At 56.7% G+C, this 22,812-nt stretch overlaps 1 protein-coding gene across 7 annotated transcripts in view; it reads right to left on the minus strand.

Moving 5' to 3' along the window:
- Nucleotides 1–22,263, minus strand: part of DCTN1 (dynactin subunit 1) — a 49,923-nt gene extending 27,660 nt beyond the window's left edge. For 3 of the 7 annotated variants that reach the window (XM_066185143.1, XM_066185142.1, XM_066185141.1), the window contains exons 1-5: nucleotides 15,070–15,186; nucleotides 9,612–9,857; nucleotides 6,979–7,057; nucleotides 4,534–4,565; nucleotides 2,673–2,693 (exon numbers count right to left, since the gene is read on the minus strand). In XM_066185143.1, coding sequence (XP_066041240.1) covers nucleotides 2,673–2,693; nucleotides 4,534–4,565; nucleotides 6,979–7,057; nucleotides 9,612–9,857; nucleotides 15,070–15,102 — 411 coding nt within the window. In that variant the 5' untranslated portion in view covers nucleotides 15,103–15,186. Of the gene's footprint in view, nucleotides 1–2,672; nucleotides 2,694–4,533; nucleotides 4,566–6,978; nucleotides 7,058–9,611; nucleotides 9,858–15,069; nucleotides 15,187–22,201 lie in introns of those variants that run through there. The other 4 variants (XM_066185147.1, XM_066185146.1, XM_066185145.1 and 1 more) reach the window with 3 other exon arrangements.
- Nucleotides 22,264–22,812: the final 549 nt, after the last annotated feature.

Here is a 22,812-nt window from a genome sequence, read left to right on the forward strand (position 1 = left end):
CTGACACGTTGTCACGGGGATGAAGACAACACAACCCGTTTCATCCCAAAAATTACCTGGGAAAGACCCTTTTCCTGCTCTTTAGCCAGATTTTGGGGTCCTTCCCAGCCAGCCTGGCCCAGGACAGAGGCCAGCACCTCTTGAGGACAGCCTGGACCTCCTGGTCCAAGAACAAGGACACCTCGACACAGTGTCACAGCCAAGGGACAGGACCCCCAGTGTCCCGTGGCCCCTGCTCCGAGCCCTGGGAACAGCAGGGCCCAAAAGCCACAGTGGCCACACCACTCCCAAATCCATGGAAAACAGGGAAGGACCACAGCAGGGGGGCAAGGCCCATCTGGCAGCAGCTCTGGACACGATTAAAGTCTATATTTGACACACGAGAGCCAGGGTAATCTCCGGAACGAGGATTTACCCGCTAATTACTCTCATTAGCCAGGTTCCCCCCCTGGATGGCACATCCACTCAGGCAGGAGGGGCTCTCGGGGTCATTAATGGCTGAAAAGGTTAAATAACGAGGGGACACCAGGGCCTGACATAGGGCTGTCCCTCAATGGGGACGTCCCTGTGTGAGGTGTGCCCGCATGGCCAGGATGAGGGTCAGGACTGGGACAGATCCAGATCCCCAGGACAGTGACAGTCACAGATCCCCAGGACAGTGACAGTCACAGATGCATGATCTTCAGGAGAATGACTGTCACTACAATCCTCAGGACAGTGATAGATCCAGATCCTCAGGACAGTGACTGTCACAGATCCCCAGGACAGTCACAGTGACAGTCACAGATCCCCAGGACAGTCACAGTGACAGATGCATGATCTTCAGGAGAATGACTGTCACTACAATCCCCAGGACACTGATAGATCCAGATCCTCAGGACAGTGACTGTCACCCAACCAGGATCCCCAGAACAAGTTACACACCCACGATCCCCAGGACAGTGACAGTCACAGATGCAGATCTCCACGACAGTCACAGATCCAGGACCCCAGGACAGTGAGAGTGACAGACCCAGATCCCCAGTGACAGATCCATGGTCCTCAGGACAGTGACTGTCCCACTCCCATGACTGCCAGGACGGTGACAGTCACAAATCCATGATCCTCAGGGCAGTGACAGTCACAGCCCCAGATGCCCAGGGCAGTGACAGATCCATGATCCTCAGGACAGTGACTGTCACACCCCCATAATTGCCAGGACGGTGACAGTCACAAATCCATGATCCTCAGGGCAGTGACAGTCACAGCCCCAGATGCCCAGGGCAGTGACAGATCCGTGATCCTCAGGACAGTGACTGTCACACCCCCATAATTGCCAGGACGGTGACAGTCACAAATCCATGATCCTCAGGGCAGTGACAGTCACAGCCCCAGATGCCCAGGGCAGTGACAGATCCATGATCCTCGGGACAGTGACTGTCACACCCCCATAACTGCCAGGACGGTGACAGTCACAAATCCATGATCCTCAGGGCAGTGACAGTCACAGCCCCAGATGCCCAGGGCAGTGACAGATCCATGATCCTCGGGACAGTGACTGTCACACCCCCATGATCCTAATCCCCGCCGCAGCTCCGAGCGGACAGCGGGGACACAGCGGGGACACGGAGCAGCTGCAAACCCACCAGAACAAGGACAGGGAGGGAAGAACCCAACACTCCTAACAGGAATTTCATCCCAGCAGAGCCCCTTGCAGCTGCCAAGACTGGGATGAGGGATCCACATGGACCCTGAAGCCTCGGGGACGTGCAGAGACCGGGATGTGGGGGGACACAAGGAGGGGACTCGTGGGGGCAGATGCTCCCGGCCTCTCTCCACAAACTCCCAGCAGATTCCACATTGCTCCTCTCCTCTGGACTTCCCATGGACAAACAGAGCTCTCTGGAACATTTTTCCATCCAAAAATCGACACAGAAGCGGCTGGAAAGCAAATCTGGACCAAAGGGTGCACAGGTATCACCTCCCTCCCCTCTCCCACGTCTCCAGCGCCCACCTTGGCTTTTCTCTTGGCAAAATTCCCCGGGGCGGGGGGAAAATCCCCAGATTTCCTGCAGGGAATGATGATTTGGTGTCCCTGCCTGTGGTGGGGACACGGAATGAGATGGGCTTTAACATCCATTCCAACCCAAACCACTCTGGGATTCTTTGCCAAGACCTTTGGAGTTTCAGCTCATCCTTGCCCAAAAGATTTTTGGCTTCAATAATTGTCACAAACCAGGTGGGTTTGAGTGTCCCCAAGAGGAGCCCAGGGACAGGACAGCCACTTGTCCCCGAGTCACCAGAAGGATTTAGGGTTTACAAAAATATCTGTGAGGGAGCTGCCTCAGGTTGTGCCGGGGGAGATTCAACTTGGAGACGGGGGGAAAATTCCTTCATGGAAAGAGCTGGAAAGCATTGGAAGAGGCTGCCCAGAGCAGGGGGACAGAGGAATTTCCCAGCCCTGCGGGTGTGACACTCAGGGACACCGTTCAGCGCCAGGGGGAACTCGCTGGCCTCGGCGGCTTTTCCCACCCAGACATTCCAGGATCCCACGTTGATGTGATGTCCCCTCCCTGGCTGGGAGCACATGCAGGGACAGCCATGCAGCGCTGGGATGGAGCGGGATGGGGACAGTGAGGATGGTGACGATGGCCCCGGCATGCGGCCGCGCGCGGGAAAGGGACAAACGGCACCTTTTTGGGCTTCGCTCCGCGCTGCGTGAGGAGGGAACAGAAGGAACGTTAGACAGGCTCTCCTAGGAACCAACACCCCCCAGGCTGCAGGAAAGGCAGGAGGGGAAATATAATCAGGGAAAGTTCAATAAATTAAGGAGAAAAGTGCCCTGGAGTCATCCCCTCGCTCCGGGTTCACCTCCTGCTCACCCCGGCACGGAGAATTTGGGGAGTCAGGACACATCCAGAGGGGAGTAAATCATTTCATGGTGCAAAGACGGGTTAGAGGGATTGGGGGGCCAGGATCTCCCAGGATGCAGGAGGAAGGGGAGGTGAGGACAAGGGGGAACGGTTTCCCTCTGCCAGAGGGCAGGGATGGGTGGGATATTGGGAAGGAATTCCTCCCTGTGAGGGTGGGGAGGGGCTGGGATGGAATTCCCAGAGAAGCTGTGGCTGCCCGTGGATCCCTGGAAGTGTCCAAGGCCAGGCTGGATGGGGCTTGGAGTCACCTGGGATAGTGAAAAATGTCACCTGGATGGGCTTTAAGGTCTCTCCCACCCCAAACCATTCCAGGATTCCATGATAAACCAGCAGGAATGCCCTGGAATGTGGCTGCACATGGAGCAGCAGCTCCTGTCCTGACCCCATCTCCATACCAGCAGCACAGAAAAATTCCAAGAACAATCCCCATTCCCAGATTCCAAGAACACTGAGGTTTCCTAAATATTCTCTTTGTCTCCTAATGAATTCCAGGGTGGAATTAAACCAGGAGGAGCAGGCAGGGAGCACACAGAACCCAGGCTCCAGCAGTGCCGGGGGTTGATGGATCACACCCCACACAGCAGGAAAAGCCAAAAACCTTCCCAAATCCCTCTAACACAGGGCCGGGAATCCATTTCCATCTTCCCCTTTGGCTGGAGCTCACATTCCCTAGGATCTGAGCCCAGTGAACCTCCAGGTGCTGTTCCCACACCCAGCATCCACAGCAGGGTGGGGAGCAGAATTCCAACTCCTGGGAATTATCTGGAATGGCAGCACAGGAGGCTGGGCTCCCAAGTGCCCCAACCCAGCCCGGCAGGTGCCACACGCACAAAAGCCCCTTGTCCCTACCATTTCCTTTCCCACACTGCCCACATCCCAGCTGGGCCAGTTTATCCCCATGGAAAATCCAGTTTCTACCCCAAAACACACAAACCTTCCCACCCAGGATCACCCAGTTCCATCCTTGGCCCCCACGAGGGGTGACCTGGGCAGTGCTGGGGGAACAGCTGGACCTGATGGGTCACAAGGGAGTTTTTCCAGCCTCAGCATTCCATGATTCCTCACTACCCCACATCTGTATGGCCGTTCCCGAGGACAGGAACCCGCTCCAGATTCCCATTCCTTAGGAAATACCCCTCACATCTGGGTACAACACGATCCTATCCATGTCCCAGGAGCCACTGGAGCTCCTGGACGAAGACACTCAGAGGGGAGGGTCCTTAGAGCTGCCCCTGGATCCTTGGAAGTGTCCAAGGCCAGGCTGGATGGGGCATGGAGCAACCTGGGATAGTGGAAGGTGTCCCTGCTCACGGCAGGAACTGAGGGGCTTTGAGATCCTTTCCAGGATTCCATGAGGGTCAGGGCTTGAAGGAAGCAGCCAGGGAATGCTGCTGAACTCAGACCAAAATGTGTGACACGGGACCTGCGCTGGATAATCCCTCAGGAACCGACTGATTCCTGGCCAGTAGCTGGAAATAACATTTTTTACACTTTGTTTCCCCATGGGTTTCAGGAGAAATTCACTTCTCCGTGAGCATTTTATCCCATCAAAGAGTGTCCGTGTGCTCTTCCCAAAGGGATGAAAACCTCTCAGAGGTGACAACGTGCCGGGGTCACTCACCAGTTTGCTGGCCTTGGTGGCATCAAGGGAATCTGTGGAGAGAGCAGAAACAGAGCCATGAGCCTGAGGGACACCCCTGTCCCCATCTCAGTGTCCCTGAGGGCACCCAGCAGGGGGACAGGAGAATTTTGGGAAAGTGGGAGTGAAGCAGAGTCAGGATCTGGCAGGAAATGGCAGTGTGGGGGAACAGGGAATTCCTTCTGGGAGCTGCTGGCTGAGGAAGGCAAACACTCGGATACACCTCGGAGCTGGGGCAGTTCCAGTGCTCTCCTTGGGCTGAATCCCTGGATTTCCTGGGTTCCAGAGGAAGTGGCACAGGCTGCTCAGGGAGTGGCAGAGTCACCATCACAGAGGGAGTTGAAACCTCTGTGTATGTGGCACTTGGGGACACAGAACCATGGAATGGTTTGGGTGGGAAGGGACAGTAAATCCCATCAACCCCACCTCGTGCCACGGGCAGGGACATCTTCCACTATCCCAGGTTGCTCCAGGGGACACTTCCAGGGGCAGACACAGCTTCTCTGGGAAACCTGTGCCAGGGCCTCACCACCCTCAAAGCCAGGAATTCCTTCCCAATCTCCCCTTTTCCAGCGGGAAGCCAGTCCCTGCGTCCTGTCCCTCCGTGGCAGGTGTGTCTGGATTCCCACCCTCACCCAGGTGTCACCAGCAGCTCCCCCCACGTGTCCCCTCTCGTGCTGGATCCGTGGCAGAGCCATCCCTGCTCCCCCCACTGCAGTGCTGCTGCAGCAGCTGCTGTTTCCATGGAAACCCTTGGCAGGCAGCCACATCCCAGCCCTGCATCCCTGACAGCACCATCCCACACCCCACCTGCAGCCCGGGCTCCTCCTGCTCCGGGATGCCGGGATGGGGGGGCTGGGACTGGTATCCATCTGTCCCGACCCAGCATCCATCGTGTCCAGGGAAGGGGCTGGAGCTCCAGGAGCAGCTGAGGGAGCTCAGCCTGGAGAAAAGGGGGATCAGGGGGGACCTCGTGACTCTGCACAACTCCCTGAATTTTTGGAGCCAGGTGGGAGTTGGGATCTGCTCACAGGGAACAGGGGCAGGAGGAGAGGGAACGGCCTCAAGCTGTGCCAGATTGGATACTGGGAAAATTCCTTCCTGGAAAGGGCTGTCTAGCCTTGGCAGGGGTGGACTCCCCATTCCTGGGGGGATTTCCCAGCCCTGTGGACGTGGCACTTGGGGACACGGACACTGGTGGCCTTGGCAGAGCTGGACTCGATGATCTCAGAGGGTTTTTCCCAACCCAAACAATTCCATGACTCCGTGAGTCCCTGCCCTGCACCCAACCTGCCCCCAGACAGTTCCATGGTGACATTCCAAACCTGGGGACCCCTCTGGGCCACTCAACCCCTCCTGGGGCTCACCAGCAGCTGACAGAGCCGCAGGAATTCAGGAATTCCTTTAATTCCTTTGCTGTGGCCGGGGCTTGGGAACCATTTCTCCCCATGGACTGGCAGGAGTGGAGTCCCCATCCCCAGGGGGATTTACCAGCCCTGTGGACGTGGCACTTGTGGACAAGGGACACTGGTGGCCTGGGCAGTTCTGGGGAATTCGAGGGCTTTTCCAGCCTAAATGATTCCATGGCAATTCCACGATTCTACTCCGACTGCAGCATCCAAAGCAGAGAGCAAGGAAGGCTCCGTTCCATTTTTTTTTTTTCCCACCTAATTTTACCTCCCGCTTCCCGGGAGAGGAGAAATCCCACCCACAAGCAACACCCACCAACCCCCAGCCCAGCCCCGATCCCACAAACGCTTCCCACACCACGGAGCTCCCCCCGGCTTGGCACAGGGAACCGAGGGAGCAGCCAAGGCAGGAAGCTGGCAGAGCCCCTTCCGGCAGCTCCCGGGATCCCGCGGCGCGTGGGGAAAACATTCCCGACAAAGCAGAGCTCAGGGGGAGCGAGGGAAGCCTGTCTGGGCCCGCAGCCAGGGCTGGCGGGGCCGGCGGATGTGGGAAACGGGGGAAGGAATGCTCAGAGGAGAGCGGGAAGGGATCCCTGCTCCCGGCTGGGAATGGGAAAGCAAGAGGCTGGAGACAGGGATGCTCCAGTTCCACAGGAATGTTGCAATTCCACAGGTTCAGAGTAGTTCAGGGGGGTTTAAATATTCCATGATATCCCCCTTCCTTACAGGAAGGATTGCCCAGCTTTCCAGGAGAGATTCCCAACCCCTCCAAGAGAGATTTCCTGTCTGTCCAGGAAGGATTTCCCATCTCTACCCGGGAAAGATTTCCCACCTCTGCAGGAGGGATTCCCCCATCTCTCCAGGAGGGATTCCCACTCCTCCAAGAAAAATTTCCCATTTCCTCAGGAAGGATTCCCATCCCTCCAGGAGGGATTTCACAATCCTCCAGGAGAGATTTCCCATCCCCTCCAGTGAGGATTTCCACCTCTCTGGGAAGGATTTCCCAGCTGGGCCATACCTCTCTTAGGGACCTTCATGGCAGCAGATTCTGGAGTTTCTGGGGATGTTGTGTCCGCTCCATCCTCAAACACTTGGATCTGGAAAAAAAAAAAAAACAAAAACAACCCATCCTCGCCCAAAATTCCTAAACAGGGAGACCAGGGAATAAATCCCTCCGGGAGTGGGTTCAGCAGAGCAGATCCCATGGTTTTGGCACAGATTTTTAATTTCACCCTTCTGGCTTTGCCATCAACCTCCCTGAAAACAGCCACACAAATCCTTATTCCCACTGGGAACGTGGAATATTCACACAGGCAATGAGGAAAGTCAAAGCTCTGGATGTGACAGCCCAGAACATCCGTACCAGATTCAGGGATTTCTCTCTGTGAACTATTTTTGGACGCGTTTTTGCTGGATAAACATGGAAAATGAGGTTGGGAGGGATTAGATCCCTGAGAGAAAACCATCCTTGTGCCTCAGATCAGCACCTCCCGAATCGTTCCTGCAGGAATTTGCCTGATCCAACACCACCTCCCACCTGCGAGCTCAGCTCAAAAATCAAAATAACCTGGGAAGCTGTCAGACAGGAATTCCATTTTGGGAAGATCCCCAACACCAGGAATGATGAGAACTGAATTAAAAGCCACAAGGAGACCAAGGAAAAGATGATGCCGAGGGAATCATGACACCTGCAGCCATGCAGGGTGGGAATTCTGAGTGGTCTGGGGATCACCCAGCGGGTACAGCCTAGGAGGGAATTCCAGAGCTGCTGGAGAGACTGGGGACAGGGACAGAGAGGGGCTGGATGCAGGGTGACACTGGGAACTGCCACCACAGACTGGGCACATCGTGGCCATCGAGCCGCTCTGCCAGGCAGGAGCTGAAAGGCAGCTCCAGGTGATGCCAAAATCAGCACCGGGGATTTCCACACACCAGAAAAAGGAACTGCCATGCTGAGAATTGCCAGGTACCATCAGGGAATCCTGGAACGGCTTGGGTGGGAAAGGACTTTAAATCCCACCCAGTGCCACCCCTGCCATGGACAGGGACACCTCCCGCTGTCCCACGGTGCTCCAAGTGCCATCCCAGCTAACCTTGGACACTTCCAGGGATGGGGGATGCATCCAGAGCCCTGTGCCAGCACCCTCTGCCCCTCCCTGCCCCTGCCCAGGGGTGCCAGGGGCGGGGTCCCCCCTCTGTGCCCTCCAGGTGGGGGCTGGGGACACCGGGGACCCTCCCTGTGGCCCGGGGTGGCTCAGGGCCAGCTCTGGACCTGCAGGGACAGCCCTGCACCCACAGCTTTGCTCTGGGACGGAGGATTTGGGGGATTTGGGGGCTGTTTGTCCGTCCTGCTTCCTGTCTCTGCTCCAGGGGTGTCCCGAGCCATTCCCCAGCTCTGGAATTTGGGTGTGGGGGTTAAGCGTCACTCATTGCACACCCAACCCAGAGGACGAGGTGACAAAAAAAGGGGAATGGCTTCCCACTGGGAAAGGGGAGATTTGGGTGGGATTTTTGGAATTCCTGGCTGTGAGGGTGAGGATGCCCTGGCACAGGCTGCCCAGGGAAGCTGTGGCTGCCCCTGGATCCCTGGAAGTGCCCAAGGCCAGGTTGGATGGGGCTTGGAGCAGCCTGGGACAGTGGAAGGTGTCCCTGCCTGGCAGAGGGTGGCATTGGGTGGGCTTTGAGGTCCCTCCTGGTCCTGCAGACCCAACTTTTTCCCTGTAGAGCCCTCAAAGCCTCTCCCAGCTGGCAGGAGAAGCCGAGAGAGACGGACAAAGGAGCTGGATCCATGTCCAGTTTTAATGTGGGGAACTGGGAGTGTGGTGGAATTACATTTGGGAATCCCATGGTGATCCCAGGAGAGCAGCAGAGCTCCATCCAGCAATTCCTACACACCAACAACGTCTGGGTTGGATGAAAACATGAAAAGCTTCCTGGTGAGTTTGCCTCCAGCTCTGGTGGGTTCAGCTCTGTGTTTATCCCGTTATTTAAAGGATGGGGATCATTTTCTCTCATTCTGCCTCGAGCTGGTGACAGAGGGACTGAAGCAGTGAATGGCTGGACTGCTCTTAAAGGCATTTTCCAACCTCAGTGATTCCTGGAATCTCTCCTGGATGAGCCATTGCTGCAGCCTCTGACTACACATGATCCAAAGGCCCTTCCAATGGATGGGAGAGCAGATGCTGGGATGGACTCCAGGACCTAAATGCCCTCATTTTGTCCTGGGGGGCTCTGGTGTCACCTCTCTGCCCTTGGAAAGGGACACAGGGAATTAACTTGGAGGATGTTTGCTCTGGAGGGAGCTCCTGGCTCCTGCTGCAGCAAACCTCAGGAGCTACACCCACACCATGTGTTTAATCTCCTTCCGGGTAAATACGATTTAATTAAAATTCCTTGGATCTACTTCCAGGTAAACATCTGAGATCAATCCCAAAATCCACCTGCTGCAGGTGGTAACCCCAGGGCTGGGCACTTCACTGGGAGGCAGAATGGAACAACTGGGAATTCACCACCCTGTTGTCATTCCAGAACCTCAAGGCCTGTGCAGAGCGTGAGATCCCACCCAGGTTTGGAGAGAGATGGAGATTCCCCAAATCCCCCGGGGGCTGTTTCCCTTGTAATCAACAAGAGGGATCCAGGGATCCCACCCACCTGGCTCTGCCTGACGAAGATACCGTGGTTCTCCTCGCAGGTGAAGTATTTCCTGCCCTGCACCGTGCCGTCGTTCTTGCCCTTGGCCTCGTCCAGGATGACCCCGACCCATTTTCCGGTGGCAAACAGGGTGGCCCCCACATAGGCCACGGTGCCGCGGTGGCCCTTGCCGATCACCTCCACGCGGGAGCCCACCTTGAGGGGCTTGCTGCCGCCGTCGGAGCTCATCCTGGGCGTGCTGGAGGCCTGGGGGGACAGGGGACAGCCTGCCTCAGAAAGGTGGGATGGACATAAGGGTGGGATATCGGGGTGGTTCACACAGTCACGGAGTGTGTAGGGTGGAAGAGACCTTCAAGATCATCGAGCCCAACCCAGCCCCAACACCTCAACTAGATCATGGCATCGAGTGTCACATCCAGTCTCGTTTTAAACACACCTCCCCGGGCAGACTATTCCAGTATTGAATCACTCTTTCCGTGGAAAAACTTCTTCCTGATACCCAACCTATACTTCCCTTGGTGCAGCTTAAGACTGTGTCCTCTGGCTCTGTCAGTGCTGCCTGGAGAGACCGACCCCCAGCTGTCTACAGCCACCTTTCAGGGAGTTGTAGAGAGTGATCAGGTCACCTCTGAGTCTCCTTTTCTCCAGGATAAACAACCCCAGCTCCCTCAGTCCTTCTCCCTCCGTCCCCGCTCGCCTCCTCCGTCCCTTTTTTATTTGGGGTAATTCCTTCCGCTGCCCAACAGGATACACAGACCATGGCATGGCCACCGTCAGTGCCTCACAAACCTGATTTATCCCCTTTTATAATATTTTTATAAGCCTTGAGGGGGAAAAAAAAAAAAAAAACACACAAAAAACACAAGAGCAGCACGGTCGGTCAGCCTTCACCATCTTTTCCCATTTTATCAGCATTCCCAATGTTTTTCAGCCCGGGAATCCTGTGGTTGTTTGGGACACAGGTCGTTGTCCCATCTGTTCACATTGTTGGGATCTGGTGGCCTCTGTGGCCAGACTCAGGGTACCCCACCTTGGAATGCGGGTGGGAAAGTCCAGCAGCTTTCCAGGTGGGATTGTCATTATCCAGGAGAGAGGAAACGGTCTCTGGTTGTGCCAGCGGAAGTTTAGACTGGATATTGGGAAAATTCCTCCTGGGAAGAGCTCTCCAGGCCAGGGCAGTGGTGGAGTCCCCTCCCTTGGAGGGATTTAAAACCTCAACAATTCCATGATCCTGTCATAAACTTTACATCCATATTTATATTTCAGCGGGCACCAGGACACTCCAAGTGTGACATCCGGGGATGCACCTGGGCTCAGGTGGGGTCACCCAGCTGATCCTGGAGCAGCAGTGAGGTGATGGATATGAGGAAGTCCATGGAGACCCTCAGGATTATTGAAATCCCAGGAGAATTTGTTGGGATCCACCCCCAATGCCTCCTGCTCTGCAATCAGCCTGAGGAAAACAGATTAGCCATGGAATTCTGGTATGATTTGGGTGGGAAGGGACCTTGAAGCCCATCCAGTGCCACCCCCTGCCATGGGCAGGGACACTATCCACTAGCCCAGGGTGCTCCAAGCCCCATCCAGCCTGGCCTTGGACACTTCCAGGGATCCAGGTGCAGCCACAGCTTTTCTGGGCACCCTGTGCCAGGGCCTCCCCACCCTTAGAGGGAAGGATTCCTTCCCAATATCCCACCCAAATCTCTCCTTCACCAGCCATTCCCTGTGTCCTGTCACTCCAAGCCTGTGTCCAAAGCCCCTCTCCAGATCTTCTGGAGATCCTCGAAACCCTGACACCTTTCAATCCCACTGCCTCAATCCCAGAGGGGACAGAGATGTTCCCCTGTCCTGCTCCGCTCCATCTTCCCGCTCATCCCAACCTCCCAGCAACGCCCAAAACGGGACCAGTTTGGCATTTCCCCCAGCCCACGTGTCACTGGTTGTGGTCATGGTGCAGAAATGTGGAGTTCTGGGTTGCTCTGGGCCTGGCTTCAGCTCTGTTTTTCTTTATCCCACAAAAACAGAGCCTCTTTCATCTGGAATGGCTGGGAAGGCCCTGAGGACACACCTCGGTGACAGCCGGACACCACAGGGGGTTTGGGAGATTCAGGGAATCCGCAGCCTGTGGAAGAACCCAGGGGACTTTGGAAACTCCTGGAATCCTAACAAACCACCCCCTTCCCTTGCACATCACTTCCTGAGGCTGGAATGCAGAGTGAACCCACAGAGTTTGGGGTTTTGTGCCTAAAACTAGGGATGAGGGTTTTCCCACAAGCCCGAATTCCAGGTTTCATCCAAACACTACTGGCAGAAGTCACAAAACAGTGTTATATTAACACCCCAAATCCATCAAACAACGAAGAAACTCAAGACCTGAAGAGAAAAATTGATGCTCCAGACGCAAATATCTCCCAAAGTTCTGGGAGCAACACCCTGGGAAATCGTGCTCCAGGTGTTCCAGAAAATGAGAGCAGAGCCCAAAGAAAACAAGAAGCCCAAAGGAAAATCCCAAATCCCCAGTAAATGGGAAAGTTCCTGGAGCAGGAGTTTTTATCCCTCCTGGTGTCCATTTGGCACCTGCAGCCAGGTAAAATCCCTTGGATGTGACACATTCCAAGCCCTGGGGGTACATCTGGCAGTGGGAAGCCATTCCCTGTGTCCTGTCCTCTTGGAGCCCCTTATGTCCTGGAAGTGTTCTGAGCTCTCCCTGGAGCCTCCTCTTCTCCAGGCTGGACATTCCCAGCTCTCCCAGCCTGTTCCTGATGGACATTTGCCAACCAACACTAATTTCATGGAAACTTTTCCCGAGTCTTCTGCACTTGGGAAAAGAAGAAGAGCCCAGAATGAAAGTCCCCCACCCCACCCCATCCCTCAGGACCAGGCACTGAGTCTCCACCTTCTGTTTCCAGCTCATCAGAAACTGGGGCTGTGAGACACCTGGAAGCTCCAATCCAACGGATAAACCCCCGACTGGAATTCCCACAGAGATTCAACCCAACGTGATTAATGCAGGTTTTACAAGAGGAAGAACTGTCCCCTCTGGTGGGATGGGCATTCCTAGCCACTGTCCCAGCCACGTGATCATGCCTGGGGATCTGGTGGCCACCCCAGGAGAGACGGACACGCCTGTGGTCACACCTGCTGGCCGTGGTGACAAACGTGGGGACACCACGGCACAGCAGCTGGTGCCACAGCCCAGAATTCCCTCGGCTTCCCAGGCCAGCTCCTCGTGGATCCCCTCTGCCACGCCGACCTTCCTTCCCAGCGGAACACACTCGGGATACCCCAGTCCTGGGAAAGGAAGAGCATGGAGGAGCAGAACTGTGGGAAGAGAGAAGGGCTGAGGCCACTCACGGTGACGATCTGGAAGGGGAATAAGCTCCTAAATCCCAGCAGATGAGAAATCCAGGGATTCACAGTGAAGGCACTGGGGACCAGCTAAGGAGATCCACGTGGGGCACAGGTGCTGGGAATGGGGCAGCCAGAGGAACAACCAGGAATGCTGAACCCCTGGAGCAGCCACCAGCACAGGAGGAGCCTGTCCCCCATCCCAGAGCTCCCATCCCACTCCAGGGACACCAGGTGAGGGACAAGCACGTGGCTGTGCTGCCACCACCACCAGAGACTGCTCCCCACAACTTCCCGCCTGGCGCCGCTCCGAAATCCGGCCTTTTCCCATTTTCCCTCGTTTTTTGCAGCGTGACAGACATCCATAGACTGCCTGCTCTGCTGTGTGAAGCTCCTGGTGCCAAGGCACTGAAAATGGGATGAATTCCCAGCGATTTGGGTCAGCCCCGTGCTCCACCTGAACCTGAGGGCTTCAGCATTCCGCTCCATCCCAGGAATATTCAGAGGTTCCTCCAGGAGCTCCTCCCCCAGGCAGGTGAGACTGATGGAGCCTCAAACTGCCACTCAAAGCTCAGATCAAAAAAGTTCCGGGAGAATCCCGAGCAGCCAGCTCTGACAAGATCCAAATTCCAGGCACATCCCACAAAGCTGGAGGAGGGAAAGACTTGGGAAGAGTTCCGGGTTTAAGCCTGGTCAGCACCGAGTCAGTGGTGCTGCTGCCACAACAACATCCCTGCGGAAAGGAGGGAACACCCTGGCATTGAGGGTGGCTGCCGTGGGTGACACCAGGATGTGGCACCACGGTGGCACTGGATTCCAGGCTGCCAAACTGGGAGGGTCTGGGTGTCCCCAAAACTCAGAAGGGACATAGCCAGGGTGGCCAGTGGCTCCAGGCCAGGAAAGGCCAGCACAGCGTTGGTCCCTGCAGTGCCCATTCCACAATCCATGTGAGCCAAACAGGGATAATCCACTCACAGCGCTGTCCTGGGACCCCCCAGCACCCCTGGAACCCCCAGGATTCCCAGTCCTGCCACTGCTCCCTCAGCCACGTCTCCATCAGCCCTTCCTTGGAGCCAGCGTTTGGCTCCTTCCCTGCACTCCCACCCCCTTGGAGCCCCCAAATCCTCCCAGGTTGTTGTGACAGAGCTGTCAGGACTCAAGCTGGAATTTCACTTCCCCCATGGAAAACAGGGAGGTTTGGCGGGCAGGTTGGGGGGCTTCCAGCCCCCAAAAACCCATCTGGAGCCACAGGCAGACCCTGCTGGGGTGGGCAAAAAAGGCTCCTCCAGGCTGGGAAGTTTTCCTGAGCCGCTCCCTCAGCAGCCAAATCCCTTCGGCCACAACCCAAATCCCTCCAGCTCCGGGCCTGGAATATCTCACAGCGGGCACGACACGGTGCCCACGGAGGGTCTGGGGCTTCCCTGGAGAGGTGGGAAGGGTCTGCCCTCCCCAGCTCCCCATCCTGGAGCCTCTGCCAAGTTGGCACAGTCAGGCCCAAACGCGCCAGCGGGTGGCCGGGACACAATGTCACCGCGGCGGCCACACAGGGACACAGCGACAGGGAGAGAAAGTCCCGGGAAAGGCCTGGCCCGGGCCCGCGGGGGCCGCTGGCACCGCACAGCCCAGGGGTAGCTGCAATACGGAAAAACCTGGAAGCGCTTGCCAGGCCCGCCTGGAAAAGCGACCCGGAGGGAGGGAGGGAAGGAGGGAGGGGAGCCCGCGGCAGGCAGGAAAACACGCCGGGATCTTTGTGCCCGCCAAGGCTGTGCCGGAGCCCCGCCAAGGGGCTGAGACGGAGTAATTAACGCCCCGCGGGGGTAATTAATCGCAGCGATGAATTGGGCTAATCACCTTACGCGGGCAGGTAACTCCGGCCAAAAAAAACCCGGCCCTTGGTGCAAGCCGGAGCATCCACCTCCCCTCCCGGCATTATTGTCAGCGAGAGAGAGGTGCCACATTCCAGGCACACGGCAGCACAATCGAGATTTCCCCGACAAAAAAAAACCAAACCCCCAGCTGTTTTCGCTGCGACAGCGTCGCGATCTGTCGCGATAGGAGCCGGCAGAGGCAGGAGGTGTTGAGTCAGCCCCCCCCCAATCCCCTCCCTTACCCGGCCGGACGCGTGCCTCCTGCCCTGGGCCATGCTGCCGCGCTCCAGAGATTCCCGATGTGCAGACAGCAGCTCTCCCAGCTCACGGCCGGCAGCATCCAGCGGCGCTTCCCAGCGTCCCGACCGATCCCAGCATCACCCCCCCCCCCCAACCCCTCCTCTCCCCCGGGCGGTACAAGAGGGAGGGAACCCCTTTTCTGGGCGAGGATGCTCCGAGGGAGGGATACAGAGAATTCCAGCGCTGCCGATGGAGCCACTCTGCGCCAGTGCCGCTCCAGACTTGTCACGGCGCCGGCGGCTCGCTGGGTCCTAAAGCTCCCCGAGCAGGAGGAGGCACCGGGCCACCGGGCACGGCCACACTCTCCTCCGGCTCGCCCTGTGGTGGCCACCGGGCAGGGACACCCCAAATTCCTCCCGCACGGTGACCCCAGCCAAGGTTTGCCCCCAGTCGCTCTTCTCCTTCGCGGAGGAATTTGGAGGGAGAACAACGCCCTGCAGCGGGGGGTTCGTCCCAAATCCCCCGGGAGCGGCACCTGCGTGCGCGGATGGAGCCCAAGAGGTTAATCAGGGGCGGCTGGAATGATCGCTGATTGTCCTGCTCCTGGCCGTGACAGGTGACACCGTGTGCCATTGTTCCTGGCCCAGCTGACAGATCCCAAATTAACGCCCTCAGCCCTCTTTTCTGGCACCGTTCCCGGGGCTAATCAGGCTACCGAGGGGGATTTGGGAGCCACCGGGATTGGCCACTGCCCGACATTCCAAGCCCGGGATCCCAACACATGGAATATCCCGAGTTGGAACGGACCCACGGGATCAGGGATCCAACTCCTTCCCTGCACAGGGCAACCGCAACAATCCCACCCTGTCCCTGAAACACTCCTGGAGCTCTGGCAGCCTTGGGAATGCTCCTCAAGGAGCTTTAACAAGGCGCAGCTGGGATAAACACCACCAAACCCAGCTGGAAACTGGGAATTTCTCACTGGGACCACGAGGAACTCCACCAGAGTCACCTCAGGTATCTGCTGGTCATCGGTGCTCCAGCGGCTTCCCCTCTCCGCGCTGGTTTAAAGGAAACTTCACACGCCCAAAATCCACACAAACTTCTCCAAAAAGCTACAAAGAGGACGAGCTCCTTCCCTTCAGGCTCAAATTCTAAACCAGTTCAGAAGATTTAGAAAATCTGGATTATTTTACCCACAGAAGGAGAAACCTCCTCCAGCACTGGAAGCTCACCGTGCTTCCCTGCCAGAATCTGGGAGCAATCATCACCTATTTATAGACTCACGGAATGGTTTGGGTGGGAAAAGACCTTAAATCCCAATAATTCCACCCCATCCATGGGCAGGGACACCTTCCACTATCCCAGGTTGCTCCAAGCCCTGACCTTGGACATTTCCATGAATCCAGAGGCAGCCACAGCTTCTCTGGGCACCCTGTGCCAGGGCTCAGCACCCTCACAGGGAAGGATTTCTTCCTAATTCCTAAATTCTAAAGGATTTCTGCTCTTCCCCTCCCCTGCAGGATCCTCCCCTCTGGGATCCTGGGAGCAGAACAGGAGCCGTGGACACAAACACTTGGAAGGTGCTCAGCCCACGGAGCGACGGCGCGGGTTGTGTTCCGAGGAGAGGCTGGAACGCCAAGAGGGAACTCAAAATTCAAGAAAGCTTCCTCTAAGAGCAAGGAAAACCGGGAAACACCCACGGAATTTCAGCAGGAATTCAGATGGGAGGAAGGGTGAGCATCCCCTCAGAGCACGGCAACTCCTCACTGCTCTTCCCACAGAGAATAGCAGGAACAAACCCAAAACCAGGAAAATACCAGGGAATGCCAGGAAAATACCAGGGAAAACCAGGAAAACACCGGGAATGCCAGGAAAATACCAGGGAATGCCAGGGAAAACCAGGAAAATACCTGAAAAACCAGAAAAATACCAGGGAATGACAGGGAAAACCAAAAAAAATGCCAGGAAATACCAGGGAAATACCTGGAAAATCAGGAAAACACATGGAAAATACCAGAGAAAACCAGGAAAATACCAGGAAAATATCAGGGAAAACCAGGAAAATATCAGGGAAAACCAGCCAGGCTTTGCTCCCAGGTGGAGCAGAAGAGGAGTTGTTAATTTAAAAAGAAAATTACAAACGTCACACGGCTCCTCCTCCTCCGCCTCAGTCGGAGTTTTCCACGTTTAACTGAATTTACGGGGTTTTTTTTTTCCACACCAACACAATTTCACAGGATCGTGGGATGGTTTGGGATGGGCAGGGACACCTTCCACCGTTCTAGGTGGCTCCAAGTCCCCTCCAACCTGGCCTGGAATATTTCCAGGGATCCAGGAGCAGCCACAGCTACCTCTGAGAAATCTGTGTTGAAAATCATGGAATAGAATGGTGGAATCCTTTAAGTTGGAAAAGCCTTTTCAAATCATGGATATCCCACTGGCACCTCCCAGGATATCCCATTTCTCGGCACAGCAAAGTCACAGGTACCACTTGCCACCTCCTGCTTTATTTACAGCTTGGATTTGGGATGAAAATGAACCCCCGAGGGAAAGAATCCTGGAAAATCCTGAGCTGGGAAAGACCCACGAGGATCCTGTGCTTAAACAAGAAGCTGAGGTGGGGCAGGAGCTTTGTCAGTGCCTGAATTATTGGGATTTGGGAAGTTTTGGTAATTAAAACTCCGTGAGATGACCCAGAGCCCTCTGGGAACACCACAACCTCCAACAGGGCTTTGGCTGCTCCACCCTCGCCACAACCTACGGATTTGGGGCTAAACCTGCTCTGTACAAAGGGGAACAATCCCAATTTTCCCCTAAACACTGGGACAAACTGCTGCTCCAGCTGAAAAAATCCCCAGGATAAACAAACCCTCCTGGGCCTTCCAGGACCTCCAGCATCCCCTTTTCCAGGGAAACACACCCAAAATGGGATTAAACCTCTGAAATAAATTTCCTGGTGCACTGAGTAGGGATGGGACTGGCACAGGGGACCCCTGGCAAAGGAAGCAGGAGCCAAATCCCAGCCCCTTCCCAGGTATTTTGGGATTTAGCAGGAATATCACAGGCATTGCCTTGTGCTCCTGCTCAGAGAGTCTCCGGAGCCGTGTCCTGGGATGGACACTGGGATGGACACTGGGATGGACACTGGGATGGACACTGGGATGGACACTGGGAGGGACACTGGGAGGGACACTGGGATGGAGCAGCCCAGAGCATCCTCAGGGTCACACCTGGTTGGGGCTGAAGCGATCCTCACACTCCTGGGAGGAAGAACCCAGTGTCACAGAGCTCCAGGGATTCCCAGTGCCACCCCTTCCACCTCCAGGGATTCCCAGTGCCAGCCCCGTCACATCCCAGGCCACGGATCCCCCCACAAACCAGCCCAGCCATAGCTCTGCAGGCTCCACACAGATTTCCTGCTGCCCAAACTCTCTGTCTAATTCATTATCACAGAGAAAAGATGTCCAGAAATATCCCCCCTCAACCTCCAGGTTTTTCCCTGGGATCTGGGATACACGCCAGCCCCCTGCTGAGCAGCTGGAACACCCCCAGCTCAGGGAGCACGAGGAGGAGGAGGGAGATGAAAAAAACTTTTAGAAGTTCCCACCGTTTATCCAGCAGCAGCAAAATTCCACCTTATTGCATTTGGATTTATTTTATACACAAATCTCCCAGTGGAAATTCCTCCACAAAAGCTGATTTTGGGGTTGGGGGGCAGCTTGAGTTTGTCAGGAAACTGAGTTCAGGGAGAGAAATCCTAAACTAGCATTTGGGGTTTGGTCTTCAATGAGTCAAAATCAATCCAGAGCAGAGGCTTTTAAGGCTTTTTAAATCCTGCTCCAAGCCCTGAACACTCCGAGGGGACCCCAAAAGTCTCCCTGTGGAGGGGAATCCAAATCCTGGAGTCATGGAATGGTTTGGGTTGGAAGAGACCTCAAAGCTCATCCAGTGCCTCCCTCTGTCATGATCAGGGACACCTTCCACTGTCCCAGGGTGCTCCAAACCCCATCCAGCCCGGCCTTGGACACTGCCAGGGATCCAGGGGCAGCCACAGCAAATCTGGGAATTCCACTCCAGGACATCCCCACCCTCCCAGCCAGGAATTCCTTCCCAATATTTCACCCCAGTCTCCTCTTTCCCAGTGGCAAGCCATTCCCCGTGTCCTGTCCCTCCATCCCTTGTGCCAAGTCCCCCTCTGCAGAGCTTGACCAGTTCCCTCCACCCCAAATTAGGGAGATCCTCCACCCAAAATGAGGTCACCCAGCCAGGTCACTTGGGAACGACACAAACTGGAGGAGGGGGGGACACACAGTGACACCCACTGGGCTCTCACACCAATTCCCATGGAATTACGGAATGGTTTAGGGTGAAAACCCCTCAGAGTCCAACCATTGTCAGCGGTGGCCTTGGCAGTGCTGGGGGAATGTCCCCGGGTGCCACATCCACAGGGTGTTAAATCCCCGCGGGCATGGATGGGGAGTTTCCCACTGCCAGGGCTGGACAACCCTTTCCACGAAGGAATTTCCCCCGGTGTCCAACCTGAACCCGGCACAACTCGAGGCCGTTCCCTGCCAGCAGAACCCGACTTTTCCCGACTCCACCCTTCCTCCAAGGGGAATCGTGCAGAACCAGCAGCTCCCTTCCAATCCCCCTTTTCCCCCCTCGGGGACCTCATTCCAGGTGCCGGCGCTAGGACCCGGCGCTGGAGCCTGCGCCCTGCTCGGCTGCACCGCGGCACCGCAGCCCCCGCAGCCGCCTCCCTCCCACCCCCGACCCCGCGGGATCATCCCGCCGCATTCCCGGCGCGTTCCCGGCTCCTTCCCGCCGCCCCTGGGATCCGAGCTGCTCCTCCGTAGCCACAGCAACGCCGGGACAACGACGCCGAGGTCAGTTTGGATTTTTCAGCTCGTCCCCACCTCTCCGGCAGCCCGCGGGATTTGCCGGCTGATCCCAACCGGGATGTTGTTCCCGGGAAAAGCTGATTTAACCCAGCTCGGGGAATGGGTGAGACAGAGCTGCTCGTTCCAAAGCGGGACTTTGCTCGAAATCCCTGGATTTCCACCATCCCAAACCCCTCTCGGATCTTGCTCCCAGCGATTCCCAGCTTTAAACTTTATTCCCTTATGGAATTCCTGAGCGGCCCCCTTCCCTCAGAGGGCTGGAAAACGAGGGCATGGAGCACGGGGCGGGGAGGAATATCCAGGGCTGCAAGTCATTCCATAATCCATAAACTCCAACCCATCCAAACCCCATTCCCTCCAAAAATACCCCGATCCATCCAATCCTTTTCCCAATCCCTGGAAAAGCTGGGAGCAGAGCTCTCTGCACCACGCCAAGGGGACAATTCAGCCAGAGCAGTCCCCACATCCCTGCCATCCTCACCACCCCCTGCCCTTCCCTCTTTTCCATTCTTTAGGCATTTTCCTCTGAGACTGAAAACCTTCCCAAATTTTTGCTTCAGCTGTTCCTGGGTGGGATTTGAGGCTCTGGAGAATCAGCACAACGTGACCCCACCCCGGGACGACCCCAGCATCCAGAGCTCCCGACACTGAAATCCACGAAAATCCCTCCTTTTCTTCCTTAAATACACCAAAGGAACCGAATCCTTGTTTTTATTCCCAAAGCCACCACCCAGCTCCGCGTTCGGGAATGGAGGGAGGAAGGAAAACCGCTCCAAGGTCACCTGGGCAGGTGAAAAACACCCGGCACAGAACCTGCCAGGAGAGCCCCACATTCCAAGAATTCCCGATGAGAGCAGGGATTTTTAAAAACCGACAAGGAAACCCAAAAACGCTGCGTGAAATCGGGGCCAGTCTGCAGTGGAACAGCCCGGGAAAAGGTCCCTCCCGACGGGAATTCGGGAATTCTGGAATTCCCTGACCAGTCCAGAGTGAGGGGATGGCACCAGCGGAGCCACCAGGACCAACGCACCTCACGCAGGTAAATAAACGGCTCCGCCTGCATTCCACCCCGTAATTAATCATTATCAATTCATTAATTATTCATACTAATGCTAATGAGGGCGGGTCGTGCTCTGCCACAATTCCCAGCACACAGAATCCCCTGCTGGAAGATCCTGGGAAGCTTTTCCTGCATCCAGGATCGGGAATATCCATCCTGCTTACCCTTAATGAGTTCCCCCCATAATTAGCCCGGGCGTTAATTACCCCCCGGGGGCTGAGTCATTCGGGATCAAACCTTCCCGATCCCACACCGAAATCCCGAGGGGGAAGTGTCGCCCTCAGCCCATCACTGAGCGCTCCTCACACAGAGCCCCGAAACGCCCCCAAAACACCCCTAAACCCCCCAAAACACCCCTAAACCCCCCAAACATCCCTAAATCCTCCCCGAACATCCCTAAACACCCCTGCAGACCCCCCCAATCCCGAAATGCCCCCCAAACACCCCCAAATGCCCCCCCAAACGCTCCCATAGACCCCAAAACGCCCCCAAACACCCACATAAACCCCTAAATGCCCTAAACACTCAAACAACCCTAAATCCCCCCCAAACACTCACACAGACCCCGAAATGCCCTCAAACACCCCTAAATCCCCCCAAAGACCCCTAAATCCCCCCCAAATACCCCTAAGTTCCCCCAAACACCCCATAGACCGCTAAACGCCCCCACAGACCCCGAAATGCCCTCAAACACCCCCAAATCCCCCCCCAAACACCCCCACAGACACCTCTACACCCCCATAAACTGCTCACGGACCCCAAACATCCCCACAGATCCACCCCGTACGCCCCTAAATCATCCCAAAAGCACCCCACAAAGCCCTTTAGAGCGCCATAAATGCCTCACACAAAACCCCCCCATCACCCCACAGAGCACGGACACCCCCAGAAATCCTACACAGAGCCCCCAACTCCCTTCAAACCGCTCAGGCATCCCCTCCATAAACCCCCAAACCTTCTCGAACGCCCCCAAATCTCCATCGACCCCCTCACACAGACCCCCCCCCCCAAACATCCCCCTCGCATCCCTCACACCCCCACAACGAAGGACGCTCGGCGTCCCGCCGACACCGCGGCACCTCCCTCTCTCTCCCCAGCCCCGAATTCACATCTGGCCCCGTTCCCGGGACGCTCCGGGAGCCCCCGACCCCCTCAGGCCTCCCCCGGTACCTCCGGCCCGGCCGCTCCCGGTACCGTCGACCCCGCCCGATAAAAAGGCCCCCCACGGGCTGCCGCTCGTCGTGCCTGACGCCCAGCGCGGCCGTACGGCCGCGCTGGGCGTCAGGCACGGCGTGGGGCAGCCCGCGGGGGCAATAAGGGCGGAAGGGGCTTCGCTGTTTGCGCATGCGCGGTGCGCAGAGTGAAGCCAAGGGAAAGGGAGGGGCGAGTCATGGCGGGGCCAGGCCCGGGGAGGAGGATGAGGAGGAAAAGGAGAGGGAGGAGGAAGCAGCGCGACGGGGACGGGATCGATCGGGACGGGACGCGGCTGGGAGCCTTCGGTGAGCGCTGCCGACTTGGCACCGCCCGCCGACAGCAAAGGAAGGGGGAGGTGGTGGTAAGAGGAGGTGTTGCCATGGAAACGGGGTGGTTTTATTCCCACCTCCTGGCGTTGCTTGGGATCGGGACGTGGTCTCGGGAATGGGGCTGGGGAGAGGCGATCCCCAGAGGGGGTGGCCGAGGGTCCCCCAGGGAGGACAGATCCCCAAGGAGATGCTGCCTCCAGGAGGGGTCCCCAAGGAAGGGGGTCCCCAAAGCCGCCGATGGAAAAGAGGGAATCCCCT

Source organism: Chamaea fasciata, unplaced genomic scaffold (assembly GCF_029207755.1).
Source record: "Chamaea fasciata isolate MVZ Bird 193981 ecotype frontalis unplaced genomic scaffold, bChaFas1.0.hap1 SCAF_6, whole genome shotgun sequence".
Taxonomy (NCBI): Eukaryota; Metazoa; Chordata; class Aves; order Passeriformes; family Sylviidae; genus Chamaea; species Chamaea fasciata.